This window comes from Sciurus carolinensis, chromosome 14 (genome assembly GCF_902686445.1).
Source record: "Sciurus carolinensis chromosome 14, mSciCar1.2, whole genome shotgun sequence".
Taxonomy (NCBI): Eukaryota; Metazoa; Chordata; class Mammalia; order Rodentia; family Sciuridae; genus Sciurus; species Sciurus carolinensis.
In genome coordinates, this window is record NC_062226.1 from 4,638,724 (window position 1) to 4,665,538 (window position 26,815).

Here is a 26,815-nt window from a genome sequence, read left to right on the forward strand (position 1 = left end):
GTGGAAAGGTGAGGGGGCAAGCCGGGTGGGGCCGTGGAAGGCACTGGATCCCATGCGGGTGTGTAGGTCCCAGGACCAGTTCTCCAGTCGCGGGTTGGAGCCTGCCCAGCGCGAGGACTCCGGGCCGGCAGGGGGCGCTGCGTCCCGGGCGGGAGGCGCGGGCCGGCTCCGGGCCGGCAGGGGGCGCTGCGCGGCGGCAGCGCGGCGGCTTCCGGCAGGTGGCGCCGTGGCCGCGGCCCAGGCCGGGCGGGCGGCGGCGGCGGCGGCGGCGGCGGCGGCGGCGGCGCGGCGCTGCGGCCGGCTCGCGGGCCGGGAGCGGCGGCGCGCGGGCGGCGGGGCGGCGGCGGAGCGGCGGAGCGGCGGCCCGGGCGGGCTGCGGCGCGGGCGGCGAGCAGGGGCCGCGGCCGCGCGGAGCTCGCCATGCGGGCGCGGGCCTGAGGCGCGGCGAGCGGGGCCCAGGCGAGCCAGGGCGCGCCGACCTGTCGCCCGCGGCGGCCCGGCCCGGGCCCGATGAGCGGCGGCCTCGGCCTCCGGCGCAGCCCGGAAATGTCCGGCAAGCTCGAGAAAGCAGGTGAGGCGCGCGGCGCGCCCCGGGGCCTCGGCTCCCGGCGGCGGCACGCAGGCCGCGCGGCCCCCGCCGCAGGGCCATCTTGGCCGGGCTCGTCCGAGCCGGCGGGCGCGGGGACCCGGCGGCCCGGCCTCGGAGGCGGCTGGAGCCCGGCGACGCGGGCGCGCGGCTCGCGGGGGATGCGGCCGGGCTGCGAAACGCGTCGGCCCCGGAGCCTGGGGTTCAGATACCGAGCCGGCCGCGTCGGCGGCCCCCGAGGAGGCAGCCTGGACGCGCTGGGGCGGTTCCAGGCGCGCCCGGGTGCCCTCGGCCCCGAGCCCAGCTCGGCAGGCAGGACCCGCGGGGAGGCGGGGGCTGGCGGCGGCGCGGTCTTGCTGCGGACCTGTCTCTTTGTGTGTTCCCGGAGAGCTCGGGGAGGTGCCCTCCGGTGCCTTGGGTTCCCCGGGCCGGGAATAGCTCTCCGAAGAGTCCATTACTGGCGTGCACATGGGGCCCAGGGCTGCATCAGGCGGCGGCACCTTGCAGGGCGCAGTCCTGGGTGCACCGCGAAGTAGGCAGCCGTCCAGGCTCCTGTGTTGAGACCACGGCTGGCTGTCATAGCCCAAGTACCTGGCCAGCTTGGCAGCCGCTTATGGAAAGCACCCTTCAGGCGCCCGAGGAGGGATCCGTGGCATTCCATCATGTTTCCCAGGTTGAATCGGGACACTTTTCTGGGATGCACCTCTGCAGCAGACCCACAAGGCAATGTAACTTTTGCAGCCTGCGGTTTAAGCACAGGAAGGAAATTTTTGTAGCTTTTATTAAGGGTTTGCTGTATATCCGGCTCTGTCCTTAGCCCCTCGAGTGTGTGGCTTATTAAATCTTTGAAGGTTCTTGTGAAAGAGAATATGGCTCCGGTTTTATGGGCTCAGAGAGGTTCAGCTAATTTCTGTAGTTCACCCAGCAGGGGAGCAGCACGCCCAGCCCTCTAATAAAAAACCAGGGCACCCTTCTCAAGAGTGGGGCCCTTGGTTTCGGGTGCTATTTCTGGGGTATGTTTCTCACTGTTCTCTAGCCCCAGGGCCTTGCCTGGTGACCATGAGTCGCTTTCCTGCACACGTGCTGGTCCAGAAATATCTTTGGTTCATCTGAGCAGCATTTCTCAGGAACTCCTAGTATAGTGTCTCATCTGAATGGCACTGTTGGAAAACTTGTATAGTTTATTTAAAAATAACATTAACTGAAAATTACATTTATTGTTTAAAACTTAGTAATCATAGAAAAATAAACAGAAGAAACTGAAAATCATTTGTCACCCTATCATCTGTTTTCCACAACTCAGAATGACATGAGCGTTCATCAACATCTCTACTACCAGTCTGTTTTGCCACAGTGTCCTTAGGCCTTCTCCGGGCACACCCTCTGCTGCAGGCTGTAGTAGGTGCACAACCCTGTAAGTGCCTGTCCTCTTGGGGCCTGGCCTAGTAATACCTGGGCTGCCAGGCTGCATGAAAGGGCAGCTGGAGCCTGGGTGAGGAGCCTAATAGCCAAGGAGCGAGGAAAGCTCTGGAAGGGGCAGTGCGAGGCTCTGAAGAGAGGGGCATGGGATAGCTCTGTAGAAATGGAGGAAAGAGGATTGAGTGAAAGAAGCTGCTCAGAGGTAGTGGGAAGGGCAGGAGGAGGATGCCTTTCTTGAAGTTCTGAGGTCGACAAGACCAGGGTGTTGGGGACCATAGGTATGGAACTTACAGGAAGTCTAGCCTTCTCACAGATCTTCTGTTATGGTCTGTTCACAGCTGCCCAGGAAGGTTGGGCTACTTCTGGAGTGAGGGTAACCTTTCTGGCAGTTTCTGCTGGTTATTACAGGCGAACAACAACTACTACTTCTTCTTCTTCTTCTTCTTCTTCTCCTTCTCCTTCTTCTCCTCCTCCTCCTCCTCCTCCTCCTCCTCCTCCTCCTCCCTCTCCCCCCACCCCCTCCTCCCTCCTCCCTCCTCCCTTCTTCCTTCTTCCTTTTTTTTTTTTTTTTTTTTTTGTACCAGGAATTGAAGCCAAGGGCAGTTAACCACGAGTCACATCCCTGGCCTTTTTTATTTTTTATTTTGAGGCAGGGTCTCACTCAGTTGCTTAGGGCCTAGCTAAATTTCTGAGACTGGCTTTGAATTTGCAGTACTCCTGCCTCAGCTTCCCTAGCCGCTGGGATGACAGATGTGTGCCACTGCAGCCAGCTCACTTTGCATTTTGATGAACTTGTCCTGTTAAGGCTTCTGTTGGAGTTTTATTATTTGTTTTGTTTTAGAGACAGGGTCTCACTGAGTTGCTGAGGTTGGCCTTGAACTCTAGCTCCTTCTGTCTCAGCTTCCTGAGTCTTTGGGATTACAGGTGTGTGCCTCCATGCCTCATGCCTGCTGGCACTTTCCAAATGGTCCTGCTGTTCAGTCTCAGAGCAGTGTTTGATGGAAGGAGAGGTCCTTTGCTGAAGGGACTGATCTCAGGTCAGCCCACAGACACGCTGCTGTTTGATGCCTGGAAGCAACAGAAACAGTGAAACATGCTCACCTCTCTGACCTCTGAAAATAGTTCCTACTCTTCAGGGTTTAGAGAACTGGGGGTCTCTGAGCGAGCAGGAAAGCTCTTTTCACCCCTCACACCCCCCAGACTGGCCCATCCAGCCTTGTTTCCCACCTCTGGGCAGATCTCCCCAGCTCTGTCATTGCTGCTTTTCAGTGCTTCACTTACTCATCCAGAACATGCCACCTCATAGGAACACAGAAAGGCATGCCTTACCTTTGGCTGTCCCAAGTGCCTGTGGGGGATCAAGACAGTCTGGGTTCCAGAATGCAGAGGGGGCTGTCAGGAGGGGTAGAAGGCTGGAGTGAGGGGATCAGGTGGGCTAGGAAGCCCTGGCCCTGGGATGCATGCTCGTAGGAGCTGAGAGGGGCTTGTGCTGCAAGACTGCCAGCAGACAAGCACAGCCCCTCCATGATGGAACGCTGGCCACTTTGGGGGACATGTGAGCACGGTTCTAGGTGCTCTTGTGGCGGTTCTGCTGGCTCACGCTTTTCCCCAGTGAAAACATCAAGTGAGGAGAGTTGCTGCCCTGATGTTTCTGAAGCTTAAGGCTGAACTGGCATCTGTGGGCTGGCTTCAGTCCATTTTCCACAACTGTTCTGTGGAAGAAAAAAAAAGTTGATGGCCAATACATGAAACTCAAATTTAATTACTCAGAAATTTCAGGCTCCTGGTTCTCTTGAAAATTGGGATCGCTTGTGACCCCGAGTCCTCATTCCTTCCTGTCAGACAGCCAGAGCAGGGCTGGGCAGTGGCCACCTCCCCATCACTCCCGCTGATGGCCACATCACTGACTCTCATTGCCCACAAGGACTGTGGACATTCGTTTGCATCCCTATTCTTGTTTGCCTTTAGTCTGGACTTTGAAATCTTTGCCCTGTTCCTTTATTGATTGATTATTTGATTCTTCCAGCACTGATTGAGCCCCTGCGCTGCCAGGCGCTGTCCTCAGCTCTAGAGATCTGGTGGGGAATTGGGCAGACCTCAGGCCACTTGCCTTAACCGTGGCATTGGCCTGTACAGAGAGCTGGAGAGGTTACAGGATGGTGGTTCTGAACTACTGCTGGAGTGACTAGAGATTTCGGTGGGAGTGGAGGGTGAGTGGAGTTTGCTGGACCTGCTGAGGGCTGAGCAGCCCACTGGGGCACGCCCACAAGGCCTCTGTGCTGGGAGGAGGGAGGGCACTTGAGTTTCACAGGCTGTTCCCACCAGAGCTTCAGCTGCTCCTTCCTTCCTCGGCTCAGGTCATTCATCAGTTTATGAGCACCGCCTAAGGCCTAGGCGTAGTCCTTGGGTTATAGGAAGGGTCCCTGTCCTATGGGCCTTACTTAGCTGGGGCCGATGAGAGAACAGATACTGCAAAGAAGGAAAGAAAACTATCTCCTTCCTTCCTTTTCTTTTCTTTCTCTCTCTCAAGTCCTCCCTCCCCTTCCCTCCCGCTCTCTCTTTCTCTCTCTCCTCTTTCTTTTTTTTTCTTTCTTTCCTCCTTTTTTTATCTTTTCCCCTGTGCTCTCTGCAAACCACAGTCTGCCTAGAAGTTTCATCACTTACCAAACCCTCTGGCCAGTGCCAGCTCCTTGTGGCCTTGGTGAAATCTGTGGGGTCGGTGAGCTGGCCTCAGGCTTGCTTAGCACACCACCTGCAGACAGAATTAACCTGGGGTCTCCAAGTCCATGTGCTGTATTTTTCAAGTGTTTAAAGATGCTTTTACTATGAATTGAAAGGACGTGTACAGTGACTGATTCACTAGTAGCTTGTTATTTTGTATCTTCTCAGAATAGGTACAAAGTATAAGTACTGTCACAGGTGGGGCTGCACATTTTTTGTGACCTAAGAAAGAGGGCCTCTTAGATTAGCAATCGCTGTATTTTGATCAGTTTTAAACTCCTCAGCTTTCAGTTTACCAGCACGCCTGTCCTTGGCATCTGCTCCTCATTCACTGTTTGCTCCCTGAACACTTTCTAAGTGCCTCCTCCTTGGTGGATACTGTGTGATGCCCCGTGGTGTCTGAGAGCCTGTGGAAAGCTGGTCCTCAAGGTGGCAGTCCAGGGGTAATGCTGGTCTTGAACGTTTCTGCAGTTTCCTTTGGTTTTTAAATGCATTTATAGACTACCTCATTTCACTTCGTCCTTATGACAGCGGAGAGGGCGAGGACAGGGAAGAGTCTCCTCATTTTGCACCTGCAGGCAACTGGGGCCCAGGGAAATTTGATTAGTTGCCCAAGACGGCAACCTGAGGGAAGTGAAATGGGGAACTGGCCCCTCTCGGCCTCTGTGAGTGCTGTTAGAGCCTTGGCATTGCTGGCAACACAGCAGCTTTCTGTCTTCATCCTGGTTCACGCTTCTACATATCTTTTTGATCTTAGGGGGAAAAAACCTGCCAGTTAAATTAGGGTAGGCCCAACTTGACCTTTAGGCTGCATATACTATTTATGATACTAAGAGCATTAACAGTGCTATAGGAGGTAAGAAAGAACACTGACACAGATAAACCTGATTTTGAAAAATTAGCCACAACAACTCCAAATGTTTCCTGGGCTCCTGAGCAGCTGTTGGCAGAGTGGTTTGAGTGGGATTCCTTGTAGCCAGAAGACCTGATAGGAGGCTCATAAAGACGAGTCATGGATGAGCTTGCAGAAAAATCATTTTCCAAGTTAGCTCGGATTGCAGGTCTCCTTGGATGCCAGACTGGGTCTTACCTCAGTCCCCTCAGTGTGTTGCCTGTTGCCATAATAAGATGACACCCTGGGAAGGGGAGAGGCCAGGCAACAGCCACCTACCTGCCCACCCATGGCCTCGGGCTAGCAGATTTGCTCCTGGGACAGGTGTGTCTCTGACTCAGCACCACCTTGCCCCAAAGGCTGTTTTATGAGTAAATAAATAAAATGCATGGTTTGAATTATTAAGGGATTTGTCATCTTAGTGTCTTGTTTTAGACCATCTGAGACCTGGCCTTTGGGTGTTTCTTTCCCTCTCTGGGGTCTCATTTTCTCCATCAGTGTCAGGAACGGGTGGGCTCTGGTTTAGGTTTTTGTTTGTTTGTTTGAAGCAGTAGGTCCCTTTTTATATAGAAGAAGGCCACTACATAGCGGCTAGTGGGAAAGCCACTCCAGTCCTTGCTAAGCTATGGGTTCTGAGGCTCCTCCTTGGACCCCCACCCCCCAACTGTGAAAACCCACTTCCTGGATGCTCTCACAGCCTACTGCACCAAAACTGACTTCCTGCAAGCTCTTGGTGCCTTCTCTTCCTCTAGCAGATAGTAAATTCCATGGAAAGGCCCCAAGTAAACACTTGGGTGGAATGATATTGTTTAACTCATTCAGAGTTCAAAGCACCAGTTTCCTGCCTGCAAGTTAAAAATCAACAAATAAAGCCTTAAATAGATCATTAGGTCCATGAGAGAGTGTACCTGTCTACCACTGGGGGCCACCACAAGCCTAGCACACATTAGGTGCTCAATACCTATTTATTAAAAGAATATGAGCTTAGTTAACATTGGCATAGAATGAACTTAGTATCTTGATTTCAAGTCTCTGATTGTCTTTTTTAAAAACTATTTTTTAGTTGTAGATGGACACAATGCCTTATTTATTTTATTTATTTATTTATTTATTTGTGGTGCTGAGGATTGAACCCAGTGCCTCACATGTGCTAAGCAAGCGCATTACCACTGAGCCACCACCCCATCCCCTCTGATTATCTGTAATACTTTATTTCTTTGGTACAGGGGGTCAAAGCTATGGTCTTGCACATGCTAGGCAATTGCTTTACCATTGAGCTACTCCCAGCCCTGAAGTGTTGTAACTTCTGGTTTTAAATTGCCAGTCAGGCTGTGTCCTGATGAGTTAATAGGACCAGTGCTCTGATAAGGGGCATGCAGAGAATTAGGGTCCTGTGTTAACCATTTACAATAACTGTGTTTTCACATAGTCCTTGAATATCAATGATGAGGTTGAGATCAAATTCCCAAGCTGGTGTGTCAAGATGCATACCTGTAGTTCTGGCTAATGGAGGCTGAGGCAGGAGGATGATTTGAGTCTAGGAGTTCAAGGTCAGCATGGACAGCATTAAAAAAAAAAAAAAAAAGGCTGGGGTGCAGGTCAGTGGTAAGGGCCGGAATTCTAGGCATGGGGAGACAGAGCCACAGCGCAGCTCTGACATGGCACACACTCCATTTGCAGTGACAGCTTGCTTGGGAGCAAAGTACTCTTGGACAATGTTGGTTCTATGTGGAGCAGTTGTGATTTTGCCAGTACATTCATAAAGTGTATGCCAGCTCTGCCCAGCCTGGCACCCATAACTAACACCAGGGCAGGAGTCTGTCATTACTTGTCCTTTTTTTCAGTTGGTCTTGGAACATTCTTGAGGACAGCTCCCCCATCTGTTCCTGGGTGACTGGACAGTACTGAGTGCAGGGACTGAGGAGGCTTCTGCTGGCATCCCCTGTTCCCCTTTCATTTTGTCCAGGAGTCTGGTGTCTCTTGCCATGCCTCCACCCACCCCCTCCTTCTCTTTTTTAAAATATTTTTTTAGTTGTAGATGGACACAATATTTGTTTATGTGGTGCTGAGGATCAAACTCAGTGCCTCACATGTGCAAGGCAAGTGCTCCACCACTGAACCACAATCCCAGCCCCATGCCCTCCTCTTCTGAGAGCTGAGATGCAGTGCACTTGCTAGAAATCTGGTTTCTGATCATCACAGTTCCTCTTTGTTGCCCCTTTTTCTTTCAGGCTGTGGTTCAGGAGACAAATGGCACTCTGAACCAGAGTCCCTCCTGCTGCTTCCTACAGATTGCTTCTTCCTCCCCATGGCACTTTAGCCTGCTGCACCTGTTGGCCCCTAAAAGGGCGTCTTTCTCTTGGCTTTTTGCTTGCCAGAACCACAATCATTTCGTGTCAAATAAAGTTCTGTAATCAGGAACCGATTTATTTTTTAAGGGTGCTAGGGATGGGACCCCTGGTCTCACGCGGGCTAGGCAAGTGCCCTACCCCTGGACTCCACCCAGCCCAAACTGTCATGCTTTAAAGCTTAGGAATGGGTCCTGCATAGGATGGTATTTGGTGCTTCCCAGGGATGGGGACAAGGCAATTTCAGGCATTTGCTTTGTAGCTTTTAAAAATGTAGGGCATTGGTGTGGACTTGGCAGATGTGGCTCCCAGGCACACACTGCTGCGTTAAACAGTTCAAGTGTGATGTTGCAATGTTGGGGAGAATGAAGGACATGGAATGGGAAGGGGGAGCTAAGTTCAGTGGACAGCCACTCAGCTGACCCAAAGCAAGCAAACAAACGAAACCCCTGGCAGGAAACAATTATTGTATTTCTTTGCTGGCAGTGGATCATCACATGTGCCTGCCCTCCTCAGTGACTGGTTGTGAACACATAGGTGATGATTGTGCGTGGGCCATGGCATTGGCTCCCCTCAGCCCTCCTTTCAATAATAAATAAAAATAGTAGTAGCAGCCCACATTCATCAGACTGTCATCCCATGCCAGTGCCAGGCTCTGTCCTGTGTTCTACACATGTGGTTTAATCCTGACAGTAGGAGGAAGGTCTTGCTGCTGCTCCCATTCAGTGGAGGAGAAGCCATAGCCCTTTCTTTGAGATCTGGAGTACTTAAGATTGACCCAGTCTTACCCTGACTGGGGCAGAGCTGGGCCCAAGCCCTGTGAGTGTCACCCTCACCGTGTTTTCACTCTTCTGGGCACAGCTCTCCACCGCCCAGGATCCCTCTGCTGGATGCTTGAGGAGACAGCTGTCCTCCAGCCTGCACTGAGGGGGCTCAGGAAGCCTTGCTTCTTGCTGTGAGAAACAGAAAGCCTGGTGGTCCATCTTCAAAATATAGTTGTAAGTGGCCCTTCCCTTTTGCCCACCCTGTTTCTTAAATTAGCCAGCCACATAGATTGTGCCCAAGTCCTCCAATTAGGGCAAAGGGCAGAGGTGCCTTCAGTATATAGGCAGGTGGACTGCTGCCCAAGTGCACCTGCTAGCTAGGTTCAGTAGCACATCCTTCTGGCAGAAGCAAAGGTTTACCTTGCCCACCTGCTTTGTGGCACGTTTGATTTCTTGCAGCATCTCAGTGTTTCTAAAATTGCCAGGAGACCTTGGGCAAACTGCTTATCTTTGTGAGCCCCTGGTGCCTCTGTTGAAACTCAGCTGGGTGGGCAGACCCTGAGAAACTTTCTTTTTTTGTGGTTTTATATTGGGGATTGAACCCAGGGGTGCTCTACCACTGAGCCACATCACTAGCCTTATTATTTTTTTTTATTTCTTTTTTGAGACAGGGTCTAAGTTACTAGGCCCTACTAAGTTGTTGAAGCCTCCTGCTTCAGCCTCTTAAGTAGCTAAGATTACAGGTGTGAGCACCACTGCTCCTGGCTTTGACAATTGAGGAAAGAGAGGTAGTGGAAGGGGAAGTGACTTGCCAAGTTCACAAATTCCAGGGAACTGGCTTTCCCTTCACCTCTCTCCCTCTACTGGGCCCTGGGTCTAGCACTGGTCTGATCCAGAGTTTTAGGGGCTGGCTTGGAGGCCCCACCATAGTCATTGCTTGGAACCTACTTTGGGACTCCCCTGGGGCTTTCCAGCCTCTCCACAGGATGGCAATGATGGCTCCACCTCTGCCTACAGATTTATGAAGCAACTTCTGGTTTCTTAGTTACAGAAGTGGCTTCAAAAGTACATTGACTGGAAATATCGCATATGAGTCTGCTTTGGAGAAACCTTTTGCAGATGGGGCAGTGGAAAGTGGCCCTTGTGAGTCAAAATAGTTCCTTCCACCCACCCAGCCAGCTAGTACAGGCTGAGTGTCCTGAGTGCCAAGCAGCCTGTCCAGCTGTGGGGTTCTGAGAGGGCGAGAGGTGCCGGTGTCCTGCAGGAGCTGGCAGCTCTGCCACTACCTGTACTGTGCAGGGGCCTGGATCTTGGCTTCACACATTTGCCTGTGTTAAAGACGGCATGAGCCCATATGAAGGGCAGGAAAGAGAACTTCCTGTGGCCCCAGGTCTGCACTGATGCATGCCTAGTATCCCTCGCAAGTCCTTAGTCTCCCCAGTACTTCTCCCTGTGCAGTACTGCCAAGAGCAGTGCCAGGCAGCGACTGAGCTTGGACCTCAGGTCCCCAACTGGAGCTTTGGTTCCAGGGATATTGTGAAAGTCATTCTCCTTCTCTGAGCCTCAGGTCCTCATCAATGAAAAGGAGAAAGCAAGACCAGCACCTGACTTGTGGTTTTGAGGGAGGAGTGGACAAGATGATGCTCTGTTCATAAGTAAGGTTCCTTCTGCTCCAAAATGGCTGTTTCTTCAAAAATGATAGTGATAAATAAAATAGACCTCAGCACTCACAGAAGAAAGGGAGGACTCTGGCTGTTGTGTTTTGGAGTCTCCAGGGCTGGGGGTGGGACCCAGGCTTTGTGCATGCAGAGCTTGCTCTCACCCGCCCTCTCTCTACACCTGAGAATACTGAATTCCAAGCAAGCCTACTGGGAGGCTGCTGGGAGGCTCATGGCGCTGCAGTCAGCATCTCACTGGAGGAGTGGCTTGTGTCTGAGCCACAGCAGTGCCGACCCGTCAGCAGGTCCTCTCTTGTTCTGTTCTAAAGATCACTTGAGCGTCTCCTGTTCCGAGTGATTCTAGGATGAGGAGCCGTGTTTTCAGCTCTGGAGGTGAGCTGAGCACCCAGCTCTGCTTTTGTTTTCTGACTGTAAACTACTACAAGCCATTCAGGGCTCTCCTGGACGAGGAACTTGGGAATTATGTGGAGTGCCACATCATTTTCTTCCTTGATTAACTTCACAGTTAAGATGAGCTCAGGAATCCTGTCATGTTGTTCCATGCCTCCCTCCACCCACGCTCTCCTGGGCTGTCCTGAGAGTGAGTGTCTATGGTCTCTGCAGATTTGTCAGTGCAGCTGGAATGAAGCACAGGGAGTGCAGGGGGACCAAAGCCCACTCACCTCTTTCACTTTCTGTAATCACTTGGTCCTGGAGATACAGAACCTCTCACTCGATTACTTAACCACACCACCTGTACTTCTGTCTCAGCATGTTGAGTGTGCCTTACAAATACTAATTCTATGAGCTCATAACAAAATCAAAAGCATGCTCTTCTGCATGATCTGCTCTTGTTTCATCTGCTCACAGGGAACTATTAATTACCCTAAATATGCAGAATTGTAGAAAGAAGTTTTTATATTGGACAAGATAGGAATTGGGCTAGGGACCTGGACAATACTTTAGCCCCAGGTTATAGGGACCCTGGCCCCAGCTTGGTAAGACACAGCATCTATCACTGAGGAAAATTGTCGGAGGGAATGTAAGTCACTGTCACCAGCAAGGCTTTGAATTGTGGCATCTTTGGGTGATGCCAGATTCACTCTGATCTCTGGGCAAGCCACAGTTCTTCTTTGGGCCTCAACCTTCTCCATAAACAGATCCCTACACTAGACAGTGGTTTCTGAGCTTTTTAAGGCATAGGTCTCCCAGGATCAGGGGAGTCTGTGTGCCCTGCCCCCAGAGGGAAGATCAGTCATGTGCAGGCATGTTTCCATCACCTATAAATTCCCACTACTGTATAACATGATAATTTGCAAACACCCTGAGCCTTGGAGAGACTGAGTAGTATCTTGGGTGTTTGAAACTAGTAGGACTTGGTTTCCTCTTGGTTTAAATGACAGTCAGTAGTTACGCATTTCTGGGATTTCGTAAGGATCTGAGGGACATAGTGCTTGCCAGCCTCTTTTTTTTTTTTGCAGTGCTGGGGATTGAACTCAGGGACCTGTGCTTGCAACGCAAGCACTCTACCGACTGAGCTGTCTCCCCAGCCCTTGCCAGTCTCTTTATTTAGTGCTTGTTGGATAAAAGGGGGAGTTTCCCCTTCTGGATGAGGATTTTTTTTTTTAAATTTACATACAGCACAGCAAAATTGATGTTGTGGGTGTAAAGTGCTGCTGGATTTGAACACATTTAGACTCATGTAACCACCAGTCAGGAGGCAGAACAGTTGGTCACTCTGGGAAACCTGCTGCACCTCCACGGTTGAGCTCTTCTCAGCCCCTGGGATTGTTGGTCTGCTTTCCATCTTCACCTGCAGATTTGCCTTTTCTGGAGTGTCTTACAAATATCATCACTCGGGCTGGGGATATAGCTCAGTTGGTAGAGTGCCTGCCTCGCAAGCATAAGGCCCTGGGTTCAATCCCCAGCACTGGAAAAAAAAAAAAAAAAAAAAAAAAAAAAATCACCACTCGGGATGTGACTGTGGACACTGGCTTCTGCCCCACACCCACCTTCGAGATTCACCTAGTCCTTGCTTTATCACTAGCCCATTCCTTCTTGTTGCTGAGTAGTATTCCATTGTATGGGCATGATGACTTGTATGGGCATGGTTTGACCATGGTTAATTGTCTACTCTGTTTCCTGGAAATAAAGATGGCATGGGATCATCACCAACAAACAACCCAAGTTTTAACAACGGTCAAATGATTCAAAAGATGCTTTGTAAATGGCCAGCATGTATGCCCCACATCACTAAGATTAGGGAAATGCAAATTGCCTCATGCTCACGAGTATGGCTGCTTTCAGAAACACTGAAAATGAAAGTGTTGACAAGGACTTGGAGAAATTAGAACTCTTGTGCACTGTAGCTGGGAATGTAAAATGGAGCAGCCACTGGAAAACAGGATAGCGATTCCTCTAAAAATAGAAAATAGAATTATCATGTGATCCAGCAATTCCACTTCTGCATATATACTCACAGGAGTATTGGAAGCAAGGACTTGAAGAGATATGTGTACATCTTTCTTTATGCCTGCATTATTCACAAGAGTCAGCAGGTGCAAGCAACCTGGGGGTGTGTTGACAGGTGACAGATAAGTTAAAGTGTGTGATACAGTGGAATATTCTTCAGCCTTAGAAAGGAAGGAAATTTTGGCATGCTGTAGCATGGATGAACCTTGGGCATGGCCCCTAAGCGGCTCATGTGGTTAGAAGAGATGTCTGACCCTGTGGGGCAGGAAGCTCCTTGGCTAGGGTGGATCTCGTACTGCAGAATGGGACTCTCCTCATCTTGTACCAGGGCTTTTCAGCTGTGCTTGGCCTCTGCAAATACCCCCACAGGGGGGATTGCCTGCAGTCCTCTGCTTAGCTGCACTTTCCTCGCGTCCATCAGTACAAGAGGAGCCTAAATGCCCAGTTGGGCCCTGTCCCTGGTGGGTGCTGTAGTCTGGCACGTAGTGCTTAGAGCAGGCGAGGTATTAAGGCTCAGTGGCCAACATCTGAGGTCCTGCCCAGATCGCGTCATTGGCACTTGCTGTGGGTTGATGGCACAGGGGGCATGCACTCCCGCTGTGTGGAACAGGACTCCAGGCTGTTGGCCACATTCCTGAGAAGGCATCACTGGCTTGAGGGAAGGGAAGAGAGATGATCTAGGCGGATGAAGTCAAGACCAGTCAGGCCTGTTGGATGGAAGGGTGCCTCCCTGAGGGAGTTTCATCAAGACTGCCTTGATGGCCTCTCTGGTCCACTGGTATTATTACCACAACTCTGTGGATCTGGGGGATGAGCAGTGGCCATGTCTTGTTGACACGGATGCACCAACACGTAAGATGTGCCTGTACTGGGGAGTGGACCCAGGGTACTCTGCCACCGAGCTGCACCCCAGCCCTTTTTATTTTTTATATTGAGACATGATCTCGCTAAGTTGCCTAGGCTGACATGGAATTTGTAGTCCTGCTGCCTTACCCTCCCATGTAGCTGGGATTACAGGTGTGCACCACCAGGCCCTGCATGAAATCTATATTTGATTTAATAACATTTATCAGGATGCAAAAAATGAAATATTCCAATAAAGTGGATTATAAAACAACATACTTTGATTCAAAAGTTAAACTATGAGAAAGTATATGTCTTAGAATCAAGGCAGTCCCACAGGACCCTTTCTTCAGCTGGTTTCCTGAGCTGCTCTGCACGTTCCTGGCAGGAGATGCTTGGGACACTGAGCAGCAAGTCAAGGATCCTGCTCTGGTGGAGCTTGCTGTGTCTGGACCCAAACTCTCCCCTCCAATTTGGACTCAGCCTGTGATTGAAGAGGTGGACTCTGAATCTTTACCTGTACATGTACCTCTGTTCTGGCCTCAGTTTGATGTCTGGACTCTAGAAGAAAATCACCTTGACGGTCCCTGTTCACATGGGCTGTGACAGATAGGATGATGATCACACTCACCTGCTTTTCCAAAACAGTGGTTAACAGCACCCTCCCTGTTCCCGGGTGTCCTGGTGCGTATGGGAAAACACCAAGGAAGTGGTCACTTGACAGCTGCAAGCTCCACAGGTTAGTGTCGCAGATGGTCTGGGCTTCAGGAGGGGACTGAAGCAGGGTTGGCTACAGGCAGGGTTGTGCCCCAGGGGCCCACAGGAAGGGAAGTGGAGCTGAGTTTTGGTTATGTTCTTCCTGTGCACATCTGCCACTTTGCACATTCCCCATGCTAAAATTGTAGGTGCATCAAAACCTGGGACAGTTTGGTTTGAGAAACAATAACCACTTACATAGAAAACCAGAGTTGTGTGTTCCTCATGATAAAGGTTAACCAGATCTTAAATTAATATTTTTGGAATGGATGGAAAGGATACTAGTGTTTGTGTCAATTTAAGTCAGAGAAAGTTAGAAAAATAATTCTGTATATATGGACATGGATTTTGTATCCTGTTTCTGTACAAGGGAGTATTGGGATAGAATTTTTGTGAGAAGTTTCATTTTTTGCAAGCAGTATATTTGGAATTGAAAGAAAACAGCCAAAAGACAGGAAAGTTTGTGTTTGTGACAACTGATGTAATTTGTTTTGCTCAGGATCATCTGGGGCCAGGTGGTCTTTGTCCTGAAGACCTGCTGGGTACCCAGAATACTTTTCAAGATTTAGGACCTGGAAGGGCCTGGCATTTCTAACAAGTTCCCTGGTGCTGCTGAGAAGCGGAGGGCACACTTTGGAGCCACTGCTCAAAGTATGGAGAGGACTGGGAAGGGTCCTAGGGATCTGCACTAAAAACTGGAATGTTTCCCTTAGAGCAATAATGATCGTGACGACTGTGTGACAGCACATGCGCATTCACGGGAAGAGCTGGCCTACGTGCACACAGTCCTCTCAGCAGCACTGCAAGCAGGTCACAGTGGCGTCATTACTCAGATGATAAAACAGAGCCCCAGAGGGCTTGCGTGACTTGTCTTGCTGGCCCGTGGAAGAGCTGGGTTGAAACCACTGGCCAGAACTGAAACAAACCCTGATAAAATGGAGATGTAGCTAAAAAATATTCCTGAAAGACATCAGGCTGAAGATGATCTTGGTGGTGAAGCTGAGAGGGCAACTCATGCTCCCGGCAGGCGTGTTGTGCCAGCAGTGTGAGAGGGAGACAGCCGTGATCTAATCAGCTCTGACAGGAAGGTGGTTGGGAGCTCAGCAGCCGTGGAGAAAGCTCTCGTGGGTCTCACACTTAATGTACATTGTGCCTTGGGATACTAGCTAATTAATTAGGATGATGTGCTAGTCATCATGATAAGCAAGACATTTAAAAACCAAGCATCCAGAACTCAGACAAAACTCTAAAATTTAAATTACGCTTAAAGTCACATGTTAACATCAGTGCTTTAAAAGCACAGTGATAAACATTCACAAACTTCTGAGTTCTCTTAATGTGCAAATGCTCCGTAAAAGGAGGCTTCCTCCCGGCTTTCCTTTTGGGGATCCTTTCTTTCTCTTCTGAACACTCCATTTGGAAACATCCCAGAGCTGAGATCTCTGACTTCTTCTAGACAGTCCAGTTTATACAAATACAGGCCATTCCCAAGTGTGCACTTCCAGCCTGTGTCTCTCCTGAGCTGCCTGCATATACTCTCTACTTGGACAGTGTCTCAGTCTCTTCAGGGTGCTATGACAAAACATCGTGCATGGGTGACATAAACCACAGACATCACTTTTCATGGATCTAGAGGCTGGGAAGTTCAGTATCAAAAGCCCTGGCAGATTGGGTCCCTAGGGAGGGCATTCTTCCTGGTTTGCAGATGGCATCTTCTTCCTGTATGGTCACTTTTATAGGGTTATCAGTCCTATTTCTGAAGGCTCTGCTCATGACCTGGTCACCTCACAAAGGCCCCACCTCCTCATACCACCGCATTGGGGTTATGTTTCAGTGTGAATTTTGGGTGTCTGTAGACATTCAGATCAGAGCAGATGCTTTGGAAGCCTCCAGACTTCATGTGCTTACCTGAGCCCTCGGCCCTCCACCTCACACTCTGCCTGCTGGCGCCTTGGGTTCCACTTTGCAGTCTTCTACCCAGTCTTTCACCCTTGACTCCTTTCCTACACGCCACACCCAATCCCCAGAATGTCCTCCTAGGTTTACCTCAGTGGATCCTGGCCCAGGCTGCTCAGGCCCCCTCTGCTGAGCCCCGCAGTCCAGGTTGCTAGCTGCCGTCCTGGTTTCCACTCTTGCCTCACAAATGCCCATTTGTCTTTCAACAACCAGAGGGTAAATTAGATCAGATTGTCCTGCTCAAAATTGTCCAGTGCTTCCCATTTACCATGTGAATAAAAGTTCAGCAGAGTGCTCTCCAGTCGCTGGGCTCTCCCCAGCCAGAGAGCTTTTGTGCCTTCCTTAGCATGCACTGCCTCTGAGCCTCCACCCTTGCTATTCCTTCTGCCTGGACTGTCCCTTCCCCCAGATACTGTAGGACACCTGCTGAGAGGTGTGGTCAAAACCTGGACTCAAATGCTGGTCATCCCTTGCTATCATGTGACCTTGGGAAAGTTACTCACCCTCCCACTTTCAAAACTCAGTTTCTTGCTGATAAATGGATCCAGTGCCAGGGTTGAGAGTTCATGCATGGGAGGTTCTTAGATTATGAATCCTGGAAAATGTGAGCTCTTCCGTGTGCAGGAGCCCCAGAGCCCTGCTCTGACCACTGGGTCTGCAGCGGCATTTACTCCAGCACTTTCCATCCCCTCAGCCTGCTGGGGTTTTTTTTGAATGTAGCATTTATCTGCTTCTTTTTTGTGATGCTCTTCCTCAGTTGGAGGTAAGCCCCTTGCCAGTTGCCTTTTCACCAGAGCCTGGGCAGTGCTGGGAGGGGCACAGCAGCCGCTGTCATGCATCCAGCCCACTGTGCCCAATGTGGCACCTCGCCTCTGGAAGTGAAGAGTGGCTGCGGGTAGGGCTGGAGGCTGAGCTCCGGAGGGTGTGGGGCATGCAGGGCCTCCCCAGAATGAGTATTGCCTCTTGGGATGCTGACATGGGCCACATGAAACAGAGACCATGGGTCCCCTAAGGCTTCCTTGACAGTGTACTGGACATCTCTCATAGGTGTCATTTGGTTAGCTAGAGAGGAGGGAGTGAGCTCCTGCATATCCAAACCGGCAGGAGCAGATTCGCGTAGGGAAAGCAGAGCTCGGGCTGGGAAGGTAGCTCCAGAGGCCTTGATCCAGTTGAGGCCCGTGAGCTATCCTGCTAGGCCTCCAGGAAGCATCAAGAGTTTAAGGAGTGTTCTCCACGTGTGTTTAGACTTTCCCCCAAGTATTCCCAACATGAAAAAGTGACAGAGAAACTTAAAATTTGGGCTTTTCTTTTTTTTTTTAATAATGTCTTCCGTTCAATTCCAGGTGGAATTGGAAAGTTTGAGGTGTGGTCTTTCTCTCCTTCCTTTCCGGGGCTAGCCTTAGTTCTGGGCCCAGTGCTTTGCTTTAGAAAGAGCCACAGATTAGTGGCTTACCCAGAAGGCTGGATCTGAGTAGTGGCGAGGTCTGTGTGAAGGGTCTTAGCCTCAGGTCCTCGAAGACCCAGGAACTATCTGGTTGAGGGCCTTTGAGTCCAAGGTGAGAGGCCGGTTCTGAGTCTGGCTACTGAGATCAGCCCAGGAAAGTAGCAGTTTGTTGCTGTGGAACACCACTTGTGGGCCTGCCTGAGTGGAGACAGCAGCCTGTTCGGGGTCCTGTGTCAGAACTCAGTGAGGTTTAGTGTGTGTTTGTTGACACATTTCCTGAAGAAGCAAGGTCTTGGCTAGCTGTAGAAACATCACACTAGGTTGGGTGACCCGTTCTCCAGCTGCCTCAGGGAAATGGCTTTCCCTGTCTGGGCCTCAGTTTTCCATTTCGTTGTAATGAGTCAGATGAACTCAATGACTGTTAAGCTTTTGGAACCCTTCAAGACTTTGGGAAAAGCAATAGACCCCTTCTCAGAAAAATGAACACATGTGGTGTGATGTCTTGGGAACCCCGAGACCCACAGCCTGCAAGGTGCTGGCCCACTGACCTGCCCACCTCCTTCCTTCACGCAGTGCGCCTCTCCTGCCCTGCGTGCTCCTGGCCCCTTGTCTCACACCACCCTGCCCACCTTCAGGTCTCACCCTTCCCTGACTTCTCCACTTAGAGGAGGTCACTGTGCTGCCACGGCAGTGGTGGCAAGTGGTTCTTGGCTAAGCCGTTGGTGTGAGGCCCCACCAGCTGTGATTCTGAGACTGACCTTTGAGTGTCAAAGAGAGTCCGGTGCTTCCTTGGACACACAGCACCAGGTGCCTTTGCTTCCGATGATTTCTTGGGCCAGGCAGAAAGGTCGCTTCAAAGCAAGGCTGGAGGACCCCAAGCAGTGCTCCAGAGCCTGCCCTGGCACCCGCCAGCCTGACCTCCGGCCGCTTGCTCCCTTTGTACGTGCACTGGACCAAGCCGCGGCTCCCACTTGGAGCGTTCCCACAGTGTTGGAGCTTCCTCGTATTGTTGTGTTTTTCTCCAGGAGGGAAGTGACCAACATCAGACTTTCCTCCCAGCAGACAGATTCACAAAGCCGAGAGCCTCGCCCCGGGTGGGTGGATGCACCGTTACAGGGCTCTGTGGCCTGTCCCTGCTGTGCCACTGCTGTCTTTCAAAACACTCCCCCTCGAGAAGTCGGCAACGCTCTGCAGAGCCTGCCTCTGTGTCCAGTAGTTTCTGGCATGTAGGGGAGGCACTCCTGAGAATGTCCCTCACTTCCCTAGCCACAGTGTTACCTCTCTGGTTTACGTTGCCTTCCACAATCAAAATGTTATTCCTGTGGTGTAAGTGTTTGTAAATGAGGTTTTATTTGAATTGTACCAAGAGAATGAGTTATTTATCTCAGTATTGCAGCAGATCTTACTGTGATGTAGGGGAGAATCCCTGTAGGGGTAAATAGTTTTTCTTCAGTGTATTGTGTCTAAAGCTTGGTAGTGTGTAGGTTAAAATGGCAACAGCTGTTTTTGTTTTTTGAGATGTGGTCTCACTCTGTTGCCCAGACTGATCTTGAACTCCTGGGCTCTGGTGTTCCTCCCACCTCAGCTTGCTGAGTAGCTAGAACTAAAGGCATGGGCCTCCATAGCCAGCACATGGTAACTGTTCTTTATTGAGCGTCTGCTGTGTGACAACATTTTAAAACATCTCATTTAACCTTTAAACAACTTGATATCGTAGGTGGCATACCTGAACATATTTTACATATGTGAAATACAAGGTCCAGAGAGGTTAAGTTTCTCTCCTAAGTTGCCCAGCTTGGAAGTACTCACACAAAGATTTCAACCAGGGCAGCTGTGCTCCAAAACCAGTTTATCTCCCTGCCCTCTTTTCCCTCCTCTGATTCTGAGAAAAAAGGCAGCAAAAGTTTTCCTAGCCAAGTATAATAATAAAAATTGGGGGACTAGATCCCGCCCTCTCAACAGAATAGCCTTGATTCCCCCCATTGCCTGCCCTGCCCCACCAGGGCCTCTGGGACCTGGGACAGGTGCTCCTGCATTCTGAGCCAGGGATTTGGGGCTTGTGGTAGCAACGTTGTTTCTCAAGGAGCGACACTGACTTGGGGTCAGTGTGGTCTGACTGAATGCATCACGTCCATCCACAGCCCTTGCCAAGTATTTGTGCAGGATTGTAAACACCACCTTGGCTGTGTAGCGAACCTTAAACTTCTGGCGGCTTTGCACTTTTTGATTTGTCCTGTCTTGGTCTCATGTTGTCTCCCTAAAGTGTGAACTGGAGGTAGTCGCTTGTCCATCTTGGATGAAGAGCATGACCACCTTTGGGGATGGTCCAAACCATACTTGGTCTGAGCTGGGAGTTTGGAGGAATCCGTGAGGTCAGGCTCTTCTGTTCATCCCCCCTCCCCACCTAGAACAGTTCACAGTGGGTCTTGGGGGGGCCTCGATTACCTGAGAGGCAGTTGAACCCGAGTTCTCATTGAAAGCTGTTCTCAAGGAAATCCCAGTTCATTTGAAAGTGTCCTCATGACATGAGTCGTTTGGAACTTGGGGTGCATTTGCTTGTGCACACACTTTAGAGTGTGGCAGCGAAGGAGCAGCAGGGCCAGACCTGAGCCCAGATCCTACCTGACACATTCAGCGTGTGGGCTCAGTGCCATGCTGCCACACTGCCAGGCACAGACACAGGGGAGCAGAGGTGGGAGACTCCAGCATAGAGCAGGGAGGTGCCCCTGTGCTCCAGCCGCCCCCTCCACTCTCCAGGAAAGGAGGGCTTGCTTATGATCAGGCTGCTTAACTGCTGGAGAGGTGGGATGGCAGCATTCTCGGCGCTTCACTTCTTCATCTATCCATCCGTTCATTTGTTCAGCAGTTAAACTCTGTCTCATGCCAGGTATCCTGCCGTGCTGGATGGCATTGTGAGTCGCTGGCCATGTGTTGGCAGGTCAAAGCTTTGCTTGGGTGAAGGGAGAGAGTAAGATGCAGGTTGGTGATCAGAGCCTTTTGATCTATTGTGGTTTTCAAGATGATCTGAACATGATCCGAAAGAAAGGGCTCAGATATTACATCTGGTGTTGAAAACGGGTGCAGTGTTCACTGGGAAAACTCTAGGAGGTCCCTTGGCATCTTCTTGGCAGTGGGGCTGATCAGTGGAGGGGGTTTTGCGGGGTGGGCTGCTGTGCCAGCTGAAGGCTGCCCTGGGCCTTGGGCATGCAGGGCTCCTGCCCTTGGCTCTCCAGCTGGGGTTGCAGTTGGCCTGGGAGGAACTTAGGGTCAGAGAGGGAAGCAGAGTCTTCGTGCTTCTTTGCTCTGGGCTGCTACATCACTGAAGAAGTGAAACACATGTGGGATGTGCTTTGCCAAGTTTGGAATCTCAGGATATGACTTTGGAAAGTGATTCCTATATTGATGATCAAAATATGAAGCCTTAAGATCTTGTAGAGATCTTGTAGAGGGCTTGGGGTTGTAGCTGTGGTACAGCACTCACCTAGCACCTGTGAGGCACTAGGTTCCATCCTTAGCACAACATGAAAAGAAACAAATAGGGACTGGGGTCGTGGCTCAGTGGTAGAGCGCTTGCCTAGCATGTGTGAGGCACTGGGTTCGATTCTCAGCACCACATATAAATACATTTTTAAGGTCTATCAACATCTAAAAATTTTTAAATTTTTTTAAAAAGAAAACAAATAAGTAAAATAAGGTAATATGTTTTATAAAAGATCTTGCAGAGATCTGGTCCAGCTCACTCATTCTCTATGAATGGGCGAGATCATCTCCTCTTCAGACGGGGCTGGGGTTGGTGCAACACCATGACTGGGTTCTTGGAAGTTGTCAAAGCATCAAGGTTTTCTGAAACTCCATCTCTTTGGTTCTGAGGGTCTTTATTTAAACATTGTTTCCAATCCTACTATAATTCTATAATTTGCTCCCATATAGTAGTATTAACTCTAAAGAGCAAATTTACTCGGATACCATGACTGAAGTTGGAAACCTCCCTCCTGAGCTAACATAGCCTCCTAGTCTAAGATTATAGATGTAACAGTGCCCATGGCCACAGGCTTCCTGAGTCCTGGGCAGCATGCTCAGTCCTGCACAATGCTTTCTTTTATTTGGTCCTCATTACAGTTGAGGTGGGACTGACTTACCCATTTAACAGGTAAGGAAACCAAGGCTACTGCACTCGTTGGCAAGGCCAGTGGGAGGACTGGGATTGGAGCCCAGCTGGATGGCCCCAGAGCCTACGCTCTTACCCTGGATGCTCAGGGGGTTTCTTAAGGGCTTTTACTTATTTATTTATTTATTTTGGTACTGGGGATTGAACCCAGGGTGCTTAACCGCTGAGCCACATCCCCAGATCATTTTTGTAATTTTTTTTAGAGACAGAGTCTCGCTGAGTTGCTTAGAGCCTCCCTAAGTTGCTGAGACTGGCTTTGAACTTGCCATCCTTCTTCCTCAGCTTCCTGAGCCCCACACCACCACACCCAACCCTTAAGGGCTTTTTTAACCCCAGACTCTGGAATTATTGACGTTTTATTCTGTTTTACCAAAGAGTAAATGACTCTGTGTCCTCGTGTTCTTCTGGCAAGCCCATTGTTTAGAATGTAGGTGCTGCAACACTGTCTCCAGTACAGTCGCTGCCACATGGGGTGCAAGGTTGGGGCTCCAGGTTGCAGACTCCCAGCTGCATTTGTGCTCTGTGCTCTTCTCTTGGAAACAGGCCCAGCTTGCATTTTGGTGTTGGGTTTTCCTCTTGGAAGCGCAGTATGAATGACGCCAGCCTGTTTTACTGATGGATTGTCAATTGGGGCACCTGGTCTGAGAGTGAGACCCTTCCATAGAAAGTGTGACTTGGGCCCGTGTGAGATTTCTTCTCGAGGCACACCCAGAACTGGCCCATTATGACTTTAGCTTCAACTTTTCCCACAGGGAAAGCGGTATTGAGAGTTTGGAATGCAGTCCATTCTTTGAGGCTTGCTGATGAGTAACCGTCACGGCAGGGCTGGGCCAGATCTGCTTAATATAGACCATTACGAGGCCCACCGGTAGGGCGCGAACAGGCCCTTTCCTCTGGTTTCCTCCCTGGGACTGAGGAGTTTGAAAGGCAGAGGCAGAGGCCTTTCCAAGTAGAATTCCTCCTTTTCCTCGGGAGGGTGTGCCAGGACCCTGCTACTGGGTAATGTGGAATATCCCAGAGATGAATCCCTTTTCAGCCAGTGACTCCGTGGTCTTTACTTGCTGTTCAACAAAGCCGCCTGGGCTTGGAAGGGCCCTGTGATCCCATTGGCTTTAGAATGGGCAATGCTGTTGAAAAACAGAAGCCCCTGAAACGAAGCCACCTGTGCCCCTGGAAACAAGGTAAGAAAGCCCTGGCCTTGGTTTCCTGAAGAGTCAAGGAGGCAACCTTCTGTTGGGAGACTGGCTCAGTGCCAGAACCTGAAACTGCCCAGGAAACACCTTCCATATTAGAAAGCTCTCCAGTCCAGGGTGGTTTAAAGACATTAACAGATACTTCTAAGGAATAAAATGATTTGCATTTTATTATGATGACTTGTCTGACAATTCAGTTCAGCTTAGAATGTTTTCTTCAGTGTAGAAGGTCTGTTTGTTGGAATTGTACAGTTTTAAAGACATTTTCCAAAGTTTAAATACTTGAGAGTTTGAGTCTTTTGTGATATTTTTATTTTAGAGAATATTATTAATTGTTTTTAACTACATACCACCTTCCAAGGAATTCAGAGGACCTTCTGTGCACATTTCTCATGTTCATCTCTTTTAGAGCGACTCCCCTCTGAGGCCTCCTGTCAGTCAGGTCTGAGGAGAAGCAAGCCTGAGCATGCGTACTCCTGGGCCCAGGGCCTTTCCGCAGTGCGTCTGGGGCAGTTCAATCTCTGGCACCTCTTCCACTGCCCTTACCACAGTGGACAAGCAGGGTGCAGGCCTGGAGGGCACGTCAGGGGTGGAGCCTGTGGGACTCCACCAGGTCTTCACCTTGACCTGCCAGAAACAGTCATGATAGCACGGGGTCTGCAGCAGGACAGTGCCTTTGCAACTGCGTGTGAGTGTGTCCATGGAACAAAAGAGTAAAATGCCTAGAAATGCTAACAGTGTCCAATTTTTTTTCTCTTTAAAAGGGAAAAGTAGATGGATGCTAATTCACTGTCAAGCTCCAGCTTTTCAGACTCTGTAATCATTCTTTTGTCTTACATGTTACTTTTTGAAATTGGTGCATTGTAATTATATGTGAAGAGTGGGGTTCATAGTGACATGTTCGTACATGCAGGTGACAACTGGACAGTTTCATTTCCTAGCCCCTCCCTTCCCTCCCTTCCTTCCCTCTGCCCCCTTCCTCTACTATCCTGGTCTCCCTTTTATTTTCATGAGATCACTATCCACTTCTCTCTTGCTTCCACATGAGAGAAAATAACCTGTTACTCCTTAGTGGTCCTTGATTGGATCCTGGTTTAACAAGGGGTTATCAAAGACATTTGGGGGACAACTGGGGAGAACCGGGCAAAAATTTTGATGGGAAACTGTTATTACCCACCCTCTTCATGGAGCCTAGGCTGGAGCTCGCCAGCTTGCCTCTGCCCTACAGCTGCACCTCCCCCCTCCCCCTTTGTTTCTTTCCATGTGTGGCAGCAGCACCAACCTTTTTTTTTTTTTTGGCCAGTCATGCTGAAGTATTAAGGGCTAAGAGTGATGCTGTCTGAAATTTACCTTCCAGTGATTTGGGGGCTGGGATGTGGCTCAGTGGTGGAGCGCTTGCTGTGCACGTACAGAGCCCTGGGTTCCACCTGCAGCACTGGGGCATGGTAAGTAAGTTTCAGCAAAGTAATACACGCATAAGTAAATGGTACCTATGTGAACAGAGTAGGGTAAGTTAAACAAATATCAGCGCCCAGGTTGTGAGTATATGAAACTTGTTAAATTTTCTTTAATATATTTGTACATATTTTAAAAAACATGAAAAAGCCAGCTGCTGACTCTGACACTGCAGTACAGTGTCTCTCAGGACAAAACTTAGGCCATGTTCACCAAGGTGGGTCAGGATTCAACCCTCCTCTGAACTCTGTGTCTGTGGGCTGATGTCTCCAGCTACCCAGGAGAAAATCAGCACTGATCACATAACTCAAAGCACCACTTTTATGGCAGGAATTTATATATTTACTTTTGTATTATCTCTGGTTCGCCTTTGAAAAATACTGAATTAAAACTTATTACATTTTTCATTGGAAGCAGCTGAGTTTACAGACAAATTTAAAGAGTTCTACCTGCTGATTTGTTTAGTGTGTTTATAAATCAGGGTGAAAACAGTTGTGGGAACCCAGGGCCAGCGGGTGGGGAATGAAGAGTGAAGCAGCTGGTGGTCCATGATTTCTGTCTTCACAGATCCCATTGGCTAGGATCCTGTCTTTGCTGGTGGGGTTTGTGTGTGTGTTTGTAGACCCCAGGATGGAGTTTGTCTTCACAGTCAGAACCCAGAGCCATGTCCTGAGTTGCTCTGTGCCCTGCTGAGAAGTAGCCTGCACAGCTTGCTTGCTATTTGTCTCTGTCGTGAAGTTGTTCATGTTTTGGAAATGGGACTTGAGCACAGTACTTAGGAGCTGGGTTTAATGGATGTCAGGCACCACCTGGCCCCTGGCCTGAGTGCCTTTCCCAAGTTCACCTTTGACAAAGTTGTGAATCTTGGTGGGTGAGTGATAGTTCTAGTCAGGGTCTGCTTTAGGGCTAGTGAGTGGGAACCTGCCTTGAGCTCCTTGTTGCTGCAGGTGACCAGAACAGCCCGGGTGGCCCCTGACTTCTACCCAGCCTGCTGCCCCCTGTTGGAAGTTAGACTTCAGTCAGAGCCCAAGAGAATGGCTGCCCATCTAGATCAGTCACATTCGTTTCTATAGCAAAGTTCTGGGAGTGGGATATTGACATAATGGAACACCTGTGTGAGAGGGCTGCCTGCCCCCCAGCTCTGCCTGTCTGCCACTGCCTCCAAGGAATCTAAAGATTTCAAGCAGCACAGGACACACACCCAGCCGGGGACCAACAACATGCTCTCCGACTACTGTTCTGTTTGATTTTTAAAATAGTTTTAGGGCCCCAAACAAAAATGCTTTATATTCTTTTTTTAATAATATTTCAGTTGTAGATGGACACAATAACTTTATTTTTATGTGGTGCTGAGGATCGAACCTAGTACTTCACATATGCTAGGTAAGCACTGTACCACTGAGCCACAACCCTAGCCCCTGCTTTATGTTCTTCACAGAAATGGATAATTTCTGGGGTTGGTAAAGTCGACTCATTACCATCATGAGTACTGGCAGGTCTCCATCAGGTGGGAAGCAGGATAAGACGGTGGTGGCAGTGTGGTCCTGAGGGCTCCAGCAGTTCTGTCTGTGTTTCCTGTCTGACCTTGAACAACTGAATCCCTGTGGCCTCATCTGCAGTGGCCTTTTCTAAGTGACTGCCTCTTATCAAGTTTTTTAAATTTCCTTCAAAACCATGGGAATTTTTATTTCTAAGATCTGTTTACCACCTGATTATTCACTCCCTGAGGGCTGCCTGTCAGATTCACTGTTCTATCTTCAGCACTAGTAGGCACATGGCTCTTGTGCTCCTGGAGTGCCACCTGGCCCATTGTCACTGGGTTGTGAATGAGGGTGGGCACAGCAAGGACAAGCCCAGTGGTTTGCTGGTGCCTCTGGATGCGCACAGAGTGCCACCTACCAGTGCCGGCCTGGGCTCCAGGGACTTGGAGACCTGCATTCTTAGCCTTTCTCTACCCATAGCAGAGAAATGAAATGAAATGGGGAATGAAAACAGATGCAGGGTCCTCTGTCCTGCAACAATGCTGAATTTGCAAAGAACCATTTTACTGATGAGTGTTCATGTTGTAGGAGATTGTCTCACAAAAAGCCTTTATAAAGGATCAACATTTAGTTTTTGATTTATTTGCCCAGATACCTAG

The 26,815-nt window shown here is 49.9% G+C and overlaps 1 protein-coding gene across 10 annotated transcripts in view; it reads left to right on the top strand.

The window, feature by feature from the left end:
* The first annotated feature begins 347 nt into the window (after window positions 1–347).
* Window positions 348–26,815, top strand: part of Rapgef1 (Rap guanine nucleotide exchange factor 1) — a 120,692-nt gene continuing 94,224 nt past the window's right edge. For all 10 annotated transcript variants that reach the window (XM_047525386.1, XM_047525388.1, XM_047525387.1 and 7 more), the window contains exon 1: window positions 348–571. In XM_047525386.1, the coding sequence (XP_047381342.1) occupies window positions 511–571 (61 nt within the window). In that variant the 5' untranslated portion in view covers window positions 348–510. The remainder of the gene's footprint in view (window positions 572–26,815) is intronic.